The sequence below is a fragment of the Odocoileus virginianus genome, chromosome 22, assembly GCF_023699985.2.
Source record: "Odocoileus virginianus isolate 20LAN1187 ecotype Illinois chromosome 22, Ovbor_1.2, whole genome shotgun sequence".
Lineage (NCBI taxonomy): Eukaryota > Metazoa > Chordata > Mammalia > Artiodactyla > Cervidae > Odocoileus > Odocoileus virginianus.
In genome coordinates, this window is record NC_069695.1 from 22921981 (window position 1) to 22935682 (window position 13702).

A 13702-nucleotide genomic window follows, 5' to 3' on the forward strand; every position below is an offset into this window, starting at 1 on the left:
GAAGCACAGAGTCTCAACCACTGGACCACCAGTAAGTCCCTACGTTTGAGCCTTTTAAAACAATCTTCACTGCTTCTTTTTTCTCCAGTGTCCCTTGGCTTTTTCTTTTTTCTACTGAACTGTCTTTTTTCCTATTTGCAGATCCTCTTTATATTTATCCATATATGCTATAAATACTCGTCCTAGTTCATTTTTTTTCAACTTACATTCTTTTGGAGTATGTCCAAGAATAAATGTCAGTCTTTTCTTCATGGTCTATGTTTACAGAGAGAAGTAAAATCTCCACTGAAGGATTTCCAATGACTATTAAGTGCATTTTTGAAAAATTACTTTAGTTGAAGGATTACTGAGAGTAAATTAGTGGTAAAGAGCTATAAGTGCAAAATATTTTACTGTAATTAAAAAGAAAAAAATCAACTGAGGTACACAGTACCTTTTGAAGAATTTAAAACTACTGGATGACTGAGTACAATGATAAGATACCAAGTTTTAGCTGCAAAATACAAAGCAAAATGATACATTCACCCCTTTTAAGTTTCTTATTCCCCATTCTTCTCTTTCTTGTCATTCTTCTCTCTTGACTTCAGTCAAGCATATGCTTTCTCCTCATTAAGTTCTCCTACTGTCAATTATGGGTCCTCCATACAATCTAAAACATATTTTTTACTAATCAGATAACTAGACAAATTAGCTTTCTTAACTCAACTGAAATTCTATTTCCTGAATAAGACTTCTACATTTAACGAAGAAAGAATATTACATTATTTGTTCCAATGACTTGACAATCTCCGTTTTAAGAAAAAGGACATGAGGAGCAAATATTAACTTCTGAATATATGATACTCAAATACAAACATATGGGGAAGACTGAGCACATGTATACCTGTGTTTTAAGGGTTCGTTCTGTATTGATATTCTTTTCAAAGGCAGCCTTAAGGATATTGATTTCCTCCTCCTTCTTCAATTTATATTCTGTCAACAAATTATATAAAATGTCATATATGCCATTAATTTCTGCCTTGCAAACTAACAATGTTCTTCATTATTCAAATTAGTATATACTACATAGTAACTTTCAGTGACTTCATTAAATAATTCTTTTTTTCAGTTTATTGAGGTATAACAGACAAATAAAATTTTAAGATTTTAAAATGTACAATGTGAAGAATTGATATATGTATACACTGTGAAAGGATCCCCCCACAATCAATTTAATTAACACATACATCATCTCATATATTCACCTTTTTGTTGGGGGAGTGATGGTGAGAATATTTAAGTTCCCTAAGATAATACTTAGGGGCTTCCCTGGTGGCTTAGACAGGAAAAAATTCACCTGCAATGCAGGAGACCTGGGTTCGATCCCTGGGTCAGGAAGATCCCCTAGAGAAGGGCACAGCTACCCACTCCAGTATTCTTGCCTGGAGAATTTCATGAACAGAAGAGCCTGCTGGGCTATAGTCCATGGGGTCGCAAAGAGTCGGACACAACGGAGTGACTAACTCTATTCAAGATAATACTTAAGGCTACACAAGTTATTTAACATATGAAGACAAATTCTTCAAAACCCTAACACACAACAAAGATTTACCTCTAAACTTGATTTTAACGTTACAGTTTTTAAAAAAAAATCATACATACCTTCCTCTGCCTTCCTCATTTTATCATTTATCTCTTCATTTTCTTTTCTTAATAATTCAATATCTTTGGTTAGCATGCTGTTTGTTTCTTCAAGCTAAACAAAGCACAGAAAGGCTGAAGTTGTATAATCTCTTTGCTACTCTCATATTGAAAACAATAATGTTTAAACAAATACTTGCATTTTCCACAGACAAGGACAGGTCAGACACTGCTTAACTATAAAAACGTCTGGTTTCCAATTTGAAATATGTGGAAGTAATTGAAAATATTTTAGAGTAACTGTTAACTTCCAAAAATTATTTCAATGTGCATGTATACATACATAGTCATACAAATGAAAGGAATACAAAACGTAATAAGAATAAGACTAAAAACTAAGAAATGTGCATTTAGTTCTGTCTCTGTGACCCTCAGCAAGTCACAATCTTTCTGGGCCTCAGCTTCTTCATCTGAATAATGGTGACAAAAAGGACAATTTAAAATGTTTGACTGATTATTATATGGCTATTAGCATAAATGATATCACTGTGGGCCCATATATTTCCTCCCCGTTTATTCCTTCCCTGACCCTACCCAGACTGCACTGTGTGATAAAATCACTTCTTTGTCATCAAGGGCTTTGTAGGTAGTAGATATTATTTAATAATCAGAAGTGGCCTCTATGCTCTGTAGTCCCCAAACAATGATGAAGACTTTTGCTGACATATTCCTGATTCCCACAAGACTAGTGACCCATTCATAAATCTTGACTTAGGAACACACTTTCTATTTTTAAGCACATACCTCCTAAACCTTAGTTAACTATAAAATTGTCCCAATGGTCCTTTGGTGGTGTGGAGTGCAGCCGGGAATGCTTCTAGATCATTGCCTGCCCGAAACTCTGTGAGTACTGGACCCATATTAACCTGTCCAAAGACCGTACAGAGCTGCCTATCTTGCTGTTTTAGTCTAAAGATACCTTCTCAGTTCAGTGGGCACTTTTCATTCTCTCTGCCCTCCAACAATTACTTTCAGTAATTTAATTGTTTTCCATTCTATTTATATGACTGCATTTAATCTTCATAAGAATCCTATGACATAGGTATTTTTATTTTATAGTGAAGAATCTGAGGCTTGAAGAAGTCAAAGCAAACTGCCAAGATGACATAACTTCTTAGGAGGAAAGCTGGGGTTTGAACCCAGATCTACTTACAACAGAGCACTTGATGGTGGCTTTACCACCAAGAAGAAAACTCTAACTCCCCTTTCTAGCCCCATAATCTATTGACCATACTATACATTTCAGGAATAGACAACTGTTAGCAGTAATGGTTTCTCTATAATGGATCTGTAGATATCCACAAAGAATTTTTGTGGATATCCACATCCCAAAAGAGCATCTCTGGATTTTATAGAATTTTGGCCATGAAATCAGTTGCAATTTATTAAGATAATAAAGCAAATGAATTTAAGGTTAAGTATTTCTTCATATAAACTATATTAAGATCTATAACCAGAAAGGGGGAAAAAACCCAATATACTGAGTAAGAATTTAAATTATTAACAATTGTTTTAGATTATATAAACTATTTTATATACGCATACAAGTAGACCATTGTGTGTAAGGAAATACTCATGCACATACACTTACCCAAACACTTTAAAATGTGGCCTGTTTAGATTTTTCAATTAATTTTAATCACATAACTTAGCTAACTATCACTTACCTGACTAAGAGTGTGATCTTTATCTGTAATCTCTTGTCTATTTCTTGAAGCAGCTTTCTTGCTTTCTTGGGTCAGTTCAAAATACTGCTCTTCCAGAAGCCCTCGAGCCAACTGCTCAGATTCAGCCTTTGTTTCCGCTAGATCCAACTGAGTAGCAAGAGTTTCTCTAGTAGATTTAAGACAGAGATGAGTATAAACAAATCCAATTCATTCTTCCAACTTAACTATATGGTTAACAACACAATTCTATTTAAATGATAAAAAAATTAAGTATTTTATTGCTTGAAACAAACCCTGAACCCATTGCAAACTTTCTAGAAAAGTAATCTCTCACACTTTGAAAAAGGATGCTAAAATTTTGTACGTGTTATCTTGCTTAACTAAGAAAATGTAATAGAACAATGGCAAGCAGTCTACTCCTGAAAAGGAATTTGCTGGGATCTCGAAGGAAAGACAGCATGGCCCAGTGGGGAAGTCACTGGCTTGTAAAATCAAGAGGCCAGACCTAGACCCTGATCCCCTTCTATCGCCATTCTATCCCATTGGGTAGGGACACTAGGCAAGTTCCTTACACTTATAAGAATTCAACTTAATCAAATCCATAAAATGAGAGGATTAAGCTACATTATTTTTGAGGTCCCTTCCAGTTCTGAAATTTAATGAGATTATGAAGATTTATAAATAGATTTGCAAACCACTATAACTATTCTAGGAATGCTCCTCGGGAATAACTCTTTAAAGCCTTTCAGAATTGACATTCGGACCACAACCAGATAACTGCAGTCTGCCTGCTCTTCCTAGGAAGAGAAACTGTCTTTGATAAGTTATCTCGGTCATAACTGCAACCTGCACATACAGTAGGTGCTCAATAAATGTTTATTAAATAAATGAATGACTTCCACCTACTTTCTATTAAGGAAGTAATACAAATAAAATTTTCTGCCTCAAGCCTAAAGAGGAAGACATATAGTAACTACAAAAAATAGTAATAATATCCATTCTTTTGTCCAACAAATTTATTTAAAGTTCCTGTGTGCCAAACACTGTTCTGGGATTTAAGGCATACAGCAGTAACAAACTCCTTGCCCTCAGAAAGCATATATTAGCAAGGTGAGACAATTTAAAGAAATGAACGATATATAGTACGCCACAGAGAACAATAAAAGGAAAGGTGAAGTGGCTGTAAGGTGTGGTCACTATTCTATTGAGGGCGATCAAGAATGCCTCTTTGCTAAGCTGATATTTGAGAAAATAAAAGAAGGAAGAGAGGAGCCACGCAAGTATCTGGGAATGCTTTTAGCAAAGGAAACATCTAGTAAGAAATGTTCTGAAGGAAGCTAATGTGAGGGGTGTCAGGGGTGGTTGTGAGATGTGATAAGTGAATTGGGGAGAAAGAACAAGTGTTAGAAGGCTTTCTAAAGCAACAGAGGGACTCTGGCTTTTACTATGAGTGTTCCATTTTAAAGAGATCATTCAGGCTGCTGGTTAAAATCAGACTTAGTAGGGGGACAACAGCAGAAGCGGCAATACAGTGGCAGAAGCAGCGAGCAGAAGCAGTAAGGAGACACCTGAAATAATCAAGACTGGAGAAGGATGGCAATTTGGATCAAGTTGGTAAATGATGGAAAGTGGTGAAAATGATCAGATTCTGGACAGGCTTTTTAGTTACAGCTAGGATATACTGATGGGACTGCATGCAGAATGTAAGAAAAAAAGAAGAGTCTAAGATGACGCCAAGGGAGGTGGGAGGGGGGACCGGGATGGGGAATACATGTAAATCCATGGCTGATTCATTTCAATGTATGACAAAAACCACTGCAATGTTGTAAAGTAATTAGCCTCCAACTAATAAGAATAAATGGAAAAAAAAAAATAAGATGACACCAACTTTTGGATTTTAGCAACTAGGACTAACAAAACAGCCAATATTGACATGGGGAAGACAGCAAGGAGTAGGCTGGGGAGTAAGGCATTTTTTCTGGACATGTTATATATGATATGCTTGTTAAATACTCTAGTGGAGATGTCAGATAGCTGGATTTACAAGTCTAGAATTCAAGGGAGAATATACTTGCACACTGATGTTATTTAAAGCCATTAGGCTGGATGAGAACAAGCAGAGAGTGATCCCTTGGGCCCTCCAGAGTTTAAAGGTCTCAGAGATGGGAAACGACAAAGGAGCAAAGACACGTGAGGAAGAGGAGACAGTTCAGTAGGTGGAAAAGAGTTTGGTGTCACAGAAACCAAATGAAGCAAATTCAGAGAGAGTAATCAATGATGCCAATTGCTGCTATTAAATAAGATAAATAGTTAAGAACTGACTACAGTTCTTAACTATTAGGAAGCCCCAGGTGACCTTGAAAAAGGTTATTCTCGTAGAGTAATGGGTGCAAAGTTTTGAATGAGCTCAAGAAAGAATACGAGAAGAGAACCTGAAGGTAAATGGTATGTCACTTTTCAAGGAAGTCTGCTACAAAAGGAAGCAAAAAAATAGGTTGCTATCTGTAAGTAGATATACCGTTAAAAGAAAAGGAGGTTATTTTTTAAGAAAATATTTACTTCTATGCTTATGTAACAATGGAAATGACTACGGAAAGGAAAAAAATGATGGAGGAGTGTAACTGATTCACTTTGCTGTACACCTGAAACTAACACAACACTGTAAATCAACAGCACTCCAAGAAAAACTAAAAAAAAAAAAGAAATGACGTAAAGATGAGAGAATAATCGGAGTCACAGGCACAAAGGGATGAGATCAAAGCACTGCCTTTTAGGTCAACTCATGTTAATTTTGTCATTTTCATGAATCAGAAGGAAGGTAGGGTTTACAGGTACAGCTACAGACAGGTCAGTGGTTTGTCAGCGGAAGAGAGTAGATGTCCTATGACTTTCAGGAAACAAGACTATTTGCTGAGAATAAGAACAAGAAGTTGTTGATTTGAGGAGGGAGGAAAAGATAAGACATACAACAATACGACATGTGAGAAAACTAGCTTCAATGTCTGTTCTTATACTATCCAGCTATGCGCAGTTATTAAACTTAACAGCTTTATAAGACTGCCTCCTTGTAAAGCCCTAAGCACACATGCAATAGAAGTTAACCTGCCTTATAATACTAAGAGGAAAACCCTAAATATCTTTACCTAACGTAAAAATTACAACTTGCAAATACTACATGAACTATTTATATACAAACAGATGTCTGAAGATTGAGAGACCTTTGAAGACAATTTACTGTCACAATTTAGTGAATCTCTGTACAACTCCTATAGTGTTAAAGTACCAAATTATTTCTTCACCATAAAGGCAAATTTAGTAAAAATTTAGTTTGACTTGTTCTGAACTAGGCCAGTAAGATTTGCTATTCCACTGCCATAAGAATAAAGACCCATCTACTGTCTATGTTTAAACTTAAAAGTTAAGAAATCTTTGCTGTAGGACTGATTCTTGTTCCAAAGTAAAATGGACATACTTTTCACTTTGTAGTTCCTGTATTTTCTTTAAGTATTCTCTGTTTTTTTCTTCAATTTCTTCCTTAAGTTCCTTTACCTGGGTTTTATAAAGTGTCTGCAAAACAAGTGAAAAGAATAAATAAGTGTATTGATGGGGTTAAAAAACAGTTTGGCAGTTCTTTATAAAGTTAAACAATTAACATATCATCTAACAACTCCACTCTGAAGAATTTACCGAAGACAAGTAAAAATATATATCTATACAAAGTCTTACACATGAATTTTCATTACAGTTTTATTTCATAGTAACATGAATTTTCTTTTTTTTTTTCATTGTAACATGAATTTTCATTGCAGTTTTATTTCACAGTAATAGATGAGGTGGTTGTAGAGTATAAACTTCCAATTGTGAAGTCAATTTCTGTTTTTTTAACAACACCTTTTAGTTTATAAGATAAGGAAAAAATAGTGAGGACCAGCAAACAGCTGTGGAATATGACTTTTACACTGTATACTTAATTATCCCTCTGAGAAACAGCACTTCTCTAGGGGAAAAATACATTTCTACAAGAATTCAACTGAAAGAAAAATGATGGCTAGCTCTGGTTTGTTTACAATTTCTAAAATGAAATACTCCATTCTGCCTTTAGTAATCAGATTCTCACTTCTCTGACTTCAATTACTGAAATTTATATGTGTAATCAATGAAGAAATAAAAATAACCTGATCTGAAAGCCAAAATTAAAGAAAATCTTAAATTCAGCTCATAATAACTTATCAAATTTAGCAACATCTAACCCAGTCCTCACAAGCAACAGAATAAACCAAAACTAAAGACAGTTGATAGTTTGTATTGTTTTATAGAGGCAAAAATCAAGAATCCACAAGAACCACCACAAATCAATTGGACATCCATCCCCAAATATGGAGGCATTAAAAGATTATCCTGTGGAAGTCTACGGACAGGAACGTGTGCTTGATATTATAGACCACTGTGCAGAAGTCACCCCCACACACTGTAAAAATGAAGGCTAAGGGAAAAGGTTTTTCAACAATCCTGAATTTTTTTTTTAATTTAAAAACATATTCCAGGGATTGTATAATAAGCCAAGAAGAAACAGACAAAAAATGGACAAGTCACCACTCGTAACTGCATAAAATTCCATAGAGCTCTAACAGTATCCAGGCTTTTTACTGAGGAAATCATTACTTCCAATATTGTTCATACTTGGGTTTCTAGGGCGTATTCAGCAGTGCAACTCAAACTCTGTGCATTTAATCACACTGCTTAAAGCCCACAGTAAGTGTGGCTTGCCAGTGGCAGAAACAGAGCAGCTAGATAAACGTCAAACTGAAATGTTAGGGCACAAGCCTGGCAACAAAAAATTCAGAGTTTTCAGTAAAGCCTCAAAGCAATAGCTACAAATGCTCATCGACAGTAGTAATGAAAATAAGCTGGCCTGTAGTAAAAAAAGAAAATGATTTTTATAGAGAAAAAGCATAACAGATTCATAAAGTGCACACAGAGCCAAAACAGGAAAAAGCTCTTGAACATTAGTTATACCTACAACTGTATGCGGTGAGAGCTACACATATATGTACGAAGGCCACTGTGATGTGGACACATGAACCACACGTGATAATCCTGGGCACCCTAACCCACCAGAGCTTGTTACCAGGCAGACAGAACTCTTAACAGACTCTTCGAAGTAGCTCCAGTTTGAAAGCAATTCTGGAAATATTTGCACAAAAATAGTCATTTCTTTATAACTACCAACACAGATTCAGAAATGAAATGTGGAGAAGGGGATATACAACGGGAGAAAACTACTTCACAGTCATTTGAGATAGGATCACAGCTCACATTAAACATCTAAACCCCTTGTTAAGACAGCTATGGAAACAGTCTACATGTTAAAAGTGATTCTCACCGAGAAATATTGCTCCGCTTCCAGCTGATCCTGCAGCTCCCGCATCTGCCCTTCATTCCCTCTGTATTGCCTTCAGAGGAAAGAGAAAGCGGTAAACAAATGCCCCTTCTCTTACTAGACTTTTGCTTCTTAAAGTTGCTAAAACAAAAAGGTTTACCAAAATAATCTCTGTTTTAAAAAAAAAATCCTACTTTGTTATTCAGTATTACTTAACTAGCTATATTTGATTAGGACACACTGTCTGGTGCCATTTTGCTCCTTGTAAAAAATGATACTATGAAAAGTAGAGGAAACATTTTTCTACTGAAGTTCACTTTCAGGAGAATATTAACTGTGGATGAATCCAAATGCAAAAGTAAAATGATATTTTTTTGTAAATTTTTGTAGAGAACAGCTTTCTTAGGGATACATTTAAAATGTCTAATGCAATAAGTAGACTATTAAAAACATGAACATATTAAATAAATGATAAAAAAATTTAGTACTATATTTTATGGTTAAGCAAGCACAAGGGTGGGGTGGAAATGAATACTCAGATATGGAATAAGAAGGGAGGCAATAACAACAGCTGACAAAGGAGGAGTAACACAGATAAAGTGAGATGTACATATATAGAATACATATATGTAAACACCACTCACAGAGAGGAAAGGACTCAAAAGTCAGATACACAATGCAACCCAACACACAGCTATTGAACGGTGAACAATTCCATCTCCAGCTGCTGGGTTTTCATATTAGATGGTAAAAGCTTTTTACTTTCAGCATATGGTTGACAGAAATTATTAGCTAAATGTTGAGTGCAAGTCAGTGGCTCTAAAGAGGAAAAAGAATTTCACCAACATAAAGTCAACAAAATTAAGAGAGACAATTCTACACAAGAGTTACAGTGTTGTACATGAAGCTGGCAAATGAAGGTATTATAAATTTGGAGGAAATAAAATCCTATGACTTGGCTTAAGGCCTCCTCATCTTTGACATTAAATCTCTGAAGCATGTCCTTACACAAATTCTGAAAATCACAGTGACACCCTGGTTGGTCTCTATTTCAAGTAAGCAGACACATCACATCTCAAGAATAGAGAAAAAGGACACTCTGCATTCTGAGATGAACCAAAGAAAACAAACACACACGGGTCATCATATCTAATTCCAGTCTCTAAAGTAAACTTGAATATTTTCTGTAAGGTACTAATCCATAATAAAATACTCCTGATTTTTGTAATTCTAGTGTGATGACAGATGATTTTTGTGGATATGGAAATCATACAAAAAACCTGTTTTTCTACCATAAACAGACTTATTGTAAAGTCAATAGTCCTGACAATATCTTTTTTCCCCCTGTAATAACTGCATTTTTTTAAGTAAGTCTGCCCTTCCAAAACCTGAACTCCCTTGCAAACCTTCTTTGCAAATAAATTCTTTTATTTTTTCTAAATGTTTTTTTCCTAAATCTTCATTTCACAAACTCTAAGTACATAATCTATACACATATAAAATATCAAACACATAAGCAAATGCTGAACACACACAAAAAAGAAATCAAGAATGTTATTTCCGAGACTTACTTTGTAAGCTGAGCGAATTCAAATTCTAATAATCTCTTTGCTTCCAATAAAGTATTTATTTCCTGTTTCATCTGCTTTTCTAAACCTTTTAAATTGTCTGCCTCAAATGCTTGAGTCTTCAATTCATTTTGTAACAACAGTCGCTTATTTGATTCCTGCTCCAGCTGCAGGGTTAGATTCTTAACCTATAAATGAGAAAAATTATTGGGATTTTAAAATCTGTTTAATAACTTATTAGACATTATTTGAAGGAATACTAATCAAACCTACAAACATAAAATAACTGTATTCTAAAGGGTCTCCACTGTTTTATGCATTTATTACTGCAGAATTTAGAGTTAAATCAAATTAATTCCCAAATTTCAGATATGAAATCTTGGAGGGAAAAAAAATCTGTTTTTTTTTTGTATGGTACCTGTATGGAAATTCTGGAGGAGAAGGTGAGTATAATAGTTACTTTTGGAGGGACATTCCTAAATGGTACTTAAATTTATTAGTTATTCATAAATGTTTGTGCTCTAATCTATAGCCCTGCAAAGTACCCCCAAAATTGAACATATATTTAATTCAATTCAATAAATATTTATTAACTACTTACTGGGCATAAGGACTAAAATGCTCCAAATTCTTACAGTGATTACAATTTCCCTCATGATCTGCTGTTTACTTTTCTGGTGCTGTCCCTGGCTATTCTCTGAGTCCAATCGTACTGCTCAGACCTTCCAGTGTGATATACTCTCCATCACTGCACAGTGCTTGCACAGGTTATTCTCTGTCTTCCCCTCTTCATTTATTCCTTCTTCAGCTCTTAAATGTCAAACCGTTAGTGAGGTCTCCATTAACCTCCAAACATGATTAGCCCTGATACTCCTAACTTGGTACGTCCTTTTTAAGTATGTCATACTCGTCATGACAATGTTACTATCTGTCTTTCCCTTTGGGTTGCAAGTTCCACGGAGGTCAACCCCAGAACTATCTTATTCTGTACCTTATAGCAGTGAACACAGATATATGTAGGTAATTTTATTTAAATCTCCACCATGTTTAAATTATACTGACTTTTTAGTCATAACAATGATTTTCTCCTTTATAAGATGAATGAAAGTCAGAATTATTTTTCTTACTTCATCCTCCATCCTGTCTTTATTTTCAATCAAATGCTCCAGCTTCTGCTGAGATTGTTTCAGATCAACATCTAGCATAGAACACTGCTTCTCAATCTGAACAACCCTATTTTCAGCCTTCTCTCGAGCTTCTCTCTCCTCCTTCAGCTTTTTTTCCATCTCTGTGAAAGAAAAAGTTACAAATAAACATTTAACGAAAAAGACTACTTTAATACTTTGGTGGGCTGTATAAGACACCTAGGTGTCAAAACCCCCTACTGTTAACATCCTGGGATCTTCTAAAAGATTCATTACTGAAGTTCTAACATTATGAATTACTTGTATAGTGGGATCTTTAAAGGAAGAGAGTCATAAAAATGTAACAAATCTTCCAAATACAACACTTGCCGAATGATATGAAAGTACAGCTTGAAAAAAAGTAGTGTATAAGGAGAAAAATGGAGGTAGTTAGACAAAAGTGAAAAAATAAATGAATAAATAAAGTTGTGGTTATTAATGTATACCTAGCACTGTTCCACAAAAATTTCAAGAGGCTTAAGGCTGTGATATAAACTTAATTTTTGCAACGCATATAAAAAAGATTCCACGATAGTATAATACTTATTTTAATTATTATCAGAAGATACCAGTCTCTAGTGAGGTTTCTTTCTTGATCAACACCAAGAACTAAGGTTCTAGAGGTTAATTTACTAGGGTCCTGAAACTCTTGAGTTGTACCATCAGGATTCAAATTTATTAAGTCTGTTATCTCGCTTTCAGGCTGTCCTGTCTAGGTGACAAAACAGAAACCACCAGAATGGGGTTTTTCTAAATAACTCCCAGATTTCCAGCTTGGATGATGAATATCACTATCATCCATAGTCATGATAATACTTCCCATTTACTGAAAGCTTTCTGTGTACAGGCACTTAAGTGCATTTTCCCCATCTAATTTTTTTAAACAGTCATAAGAGAAGAGGCAAAGTAAATTTGTCTGATTACAAGCGTGGGCTCATAAAAACAAGATAATCATCAACCAATATAGTAAGAATAGCGGGAAGAGACCAGTTTGACAGATAAGATCACAAGTTTATCTCTTGAATAAACTGAATTTAAGGTGACACTTCAGCTTACAATAGGTTAAGAAGTGAGGAGAAGGTGAACAAAAGGAAGACATCTTTTTAGAAATCTGGCTATAAAGGGACGGAATAAAATAGTGGCAATTAGGAAGGACCACAGGTTGCTCCAATGGTTTGTCCTTTTTTTTTTTTTAAAGAGATGAGAAAGATATGTGTTAACAACAAGAAGGGATTCAGTGGAGGAAAAAGGTTGAGAATAAAGGAAAGAAAAAGTAATTAAGTTGAGATAAGAGACTGGATCTGAGTATAGGTGGAGCATATTAGGAAGGAAAGGAAAAGGATCACACTCTGCTAAGGTGAGAGAGATGATAATGAAGATGGTAAAGGAGCAGGACAGCTTGACCAAGTCAGAGAATTAGATTCTGAGTAGTTCAAGTTTATGACTTCACAGTTTCTTTCTGAAACAGGAGAACGTTCACCAAAAAGCAAAGTGATAAAGACATGGCATAGGAAGCTAGAGGAGAGAAAGAAAAATTTAGGAGAAGGAATTGATGAGTGACATATATAAAACAGCTCACTTGAGGCTGCAGACAATGCACTGAAATAACACCCATCTAAAGAACTAGCTGAAGCAATGAAAAGCCGCTCGCTGGTCTGATTGAGGGTTGCATTTAGAGGCATAATTCAGTGGAAATACAAAGAAATAACAGAGTTGAAGATACAAAGCAAGAAAGGTGAATCAACAATGAGTTCCAGAATGGATTTCAAAGAAAACAAAGGAAGGGGCTGAAAAACTGGGAGAAATGAAAATACACTGACTTTTACAGCGAGAGGAGGGTAGTATAGGGAGCAGAACATGGTGGAGTAAGGGAACTAGCAGGTGAAACTTATTTTAAAAAAAGGAATGCATCAAAAATGAAAAAAAGGAAGGCCCCCCCTTTCCCAGATCATCATTTATGTCTAAGAGTTTAAACTACTACACAATGAAATTTGATCAAAATGAAAAACCTTTGTTGTCATTATTTAAAAACTAAGCACGCAAAAAATATTAAAACTGACACTTACCACACATTGCAACAGACTTTGCCTCTTCAATAGATTGATGTTTGTCAGTTAAACGAGCTTTGGTTACTTTATGTTCATTTACCTCCTGTTCTAACCGTTGCTGTAATGATTTAAGCTTGTAGTTTAAATCTATTTCTAAGTTATTCTTTTCCTGTAA

General features: G+C 35.1%; 1 protein-coding gene across 3 annotated transcripts in view; it reads right to left on the bottom strand.

The window, feature by feature from the left end:
• The window catches only part of ROCK1 (Rho associated coiled-coil containing protein kinase 1), a 118676-nt gene that overhangs the window by 13333 nt on the left and 91641 nt on the right, over positions 1-13702 (bottom strand). For all 3 annotated transcript variants that reach the window (XM_070452725.1, XM_020881764.2, XM_070452726.1), the window contains 8 exons: positions 13546-13696; positions 11423-11583; positions 10299-10483; positions 8731-8800; positions 6820-6914; positions 3348-3513; positions 1642-1735; positions 884-972 (listed from right to left, as the gene is read on the bottom strand). In XM_070452725.1, coding sequence (XP_070308826.1) covers positions 884-972; positions 1642-1735; positions 3348-3513; positions 6820-6914; positions 8731-8800; positions 10299-10483; positions 11423-11583; positions 13546-13696 — 1011 coding nt within the window. The remainder of the gene's footprint in view (positions 1-883; positions 973-1641; positions 1736-3347; positions 3514-6819; positions 6915-8730; positions 8801-10298; positions 10484-11422; positions 11584-13545; positions 13697-13702) is intronic.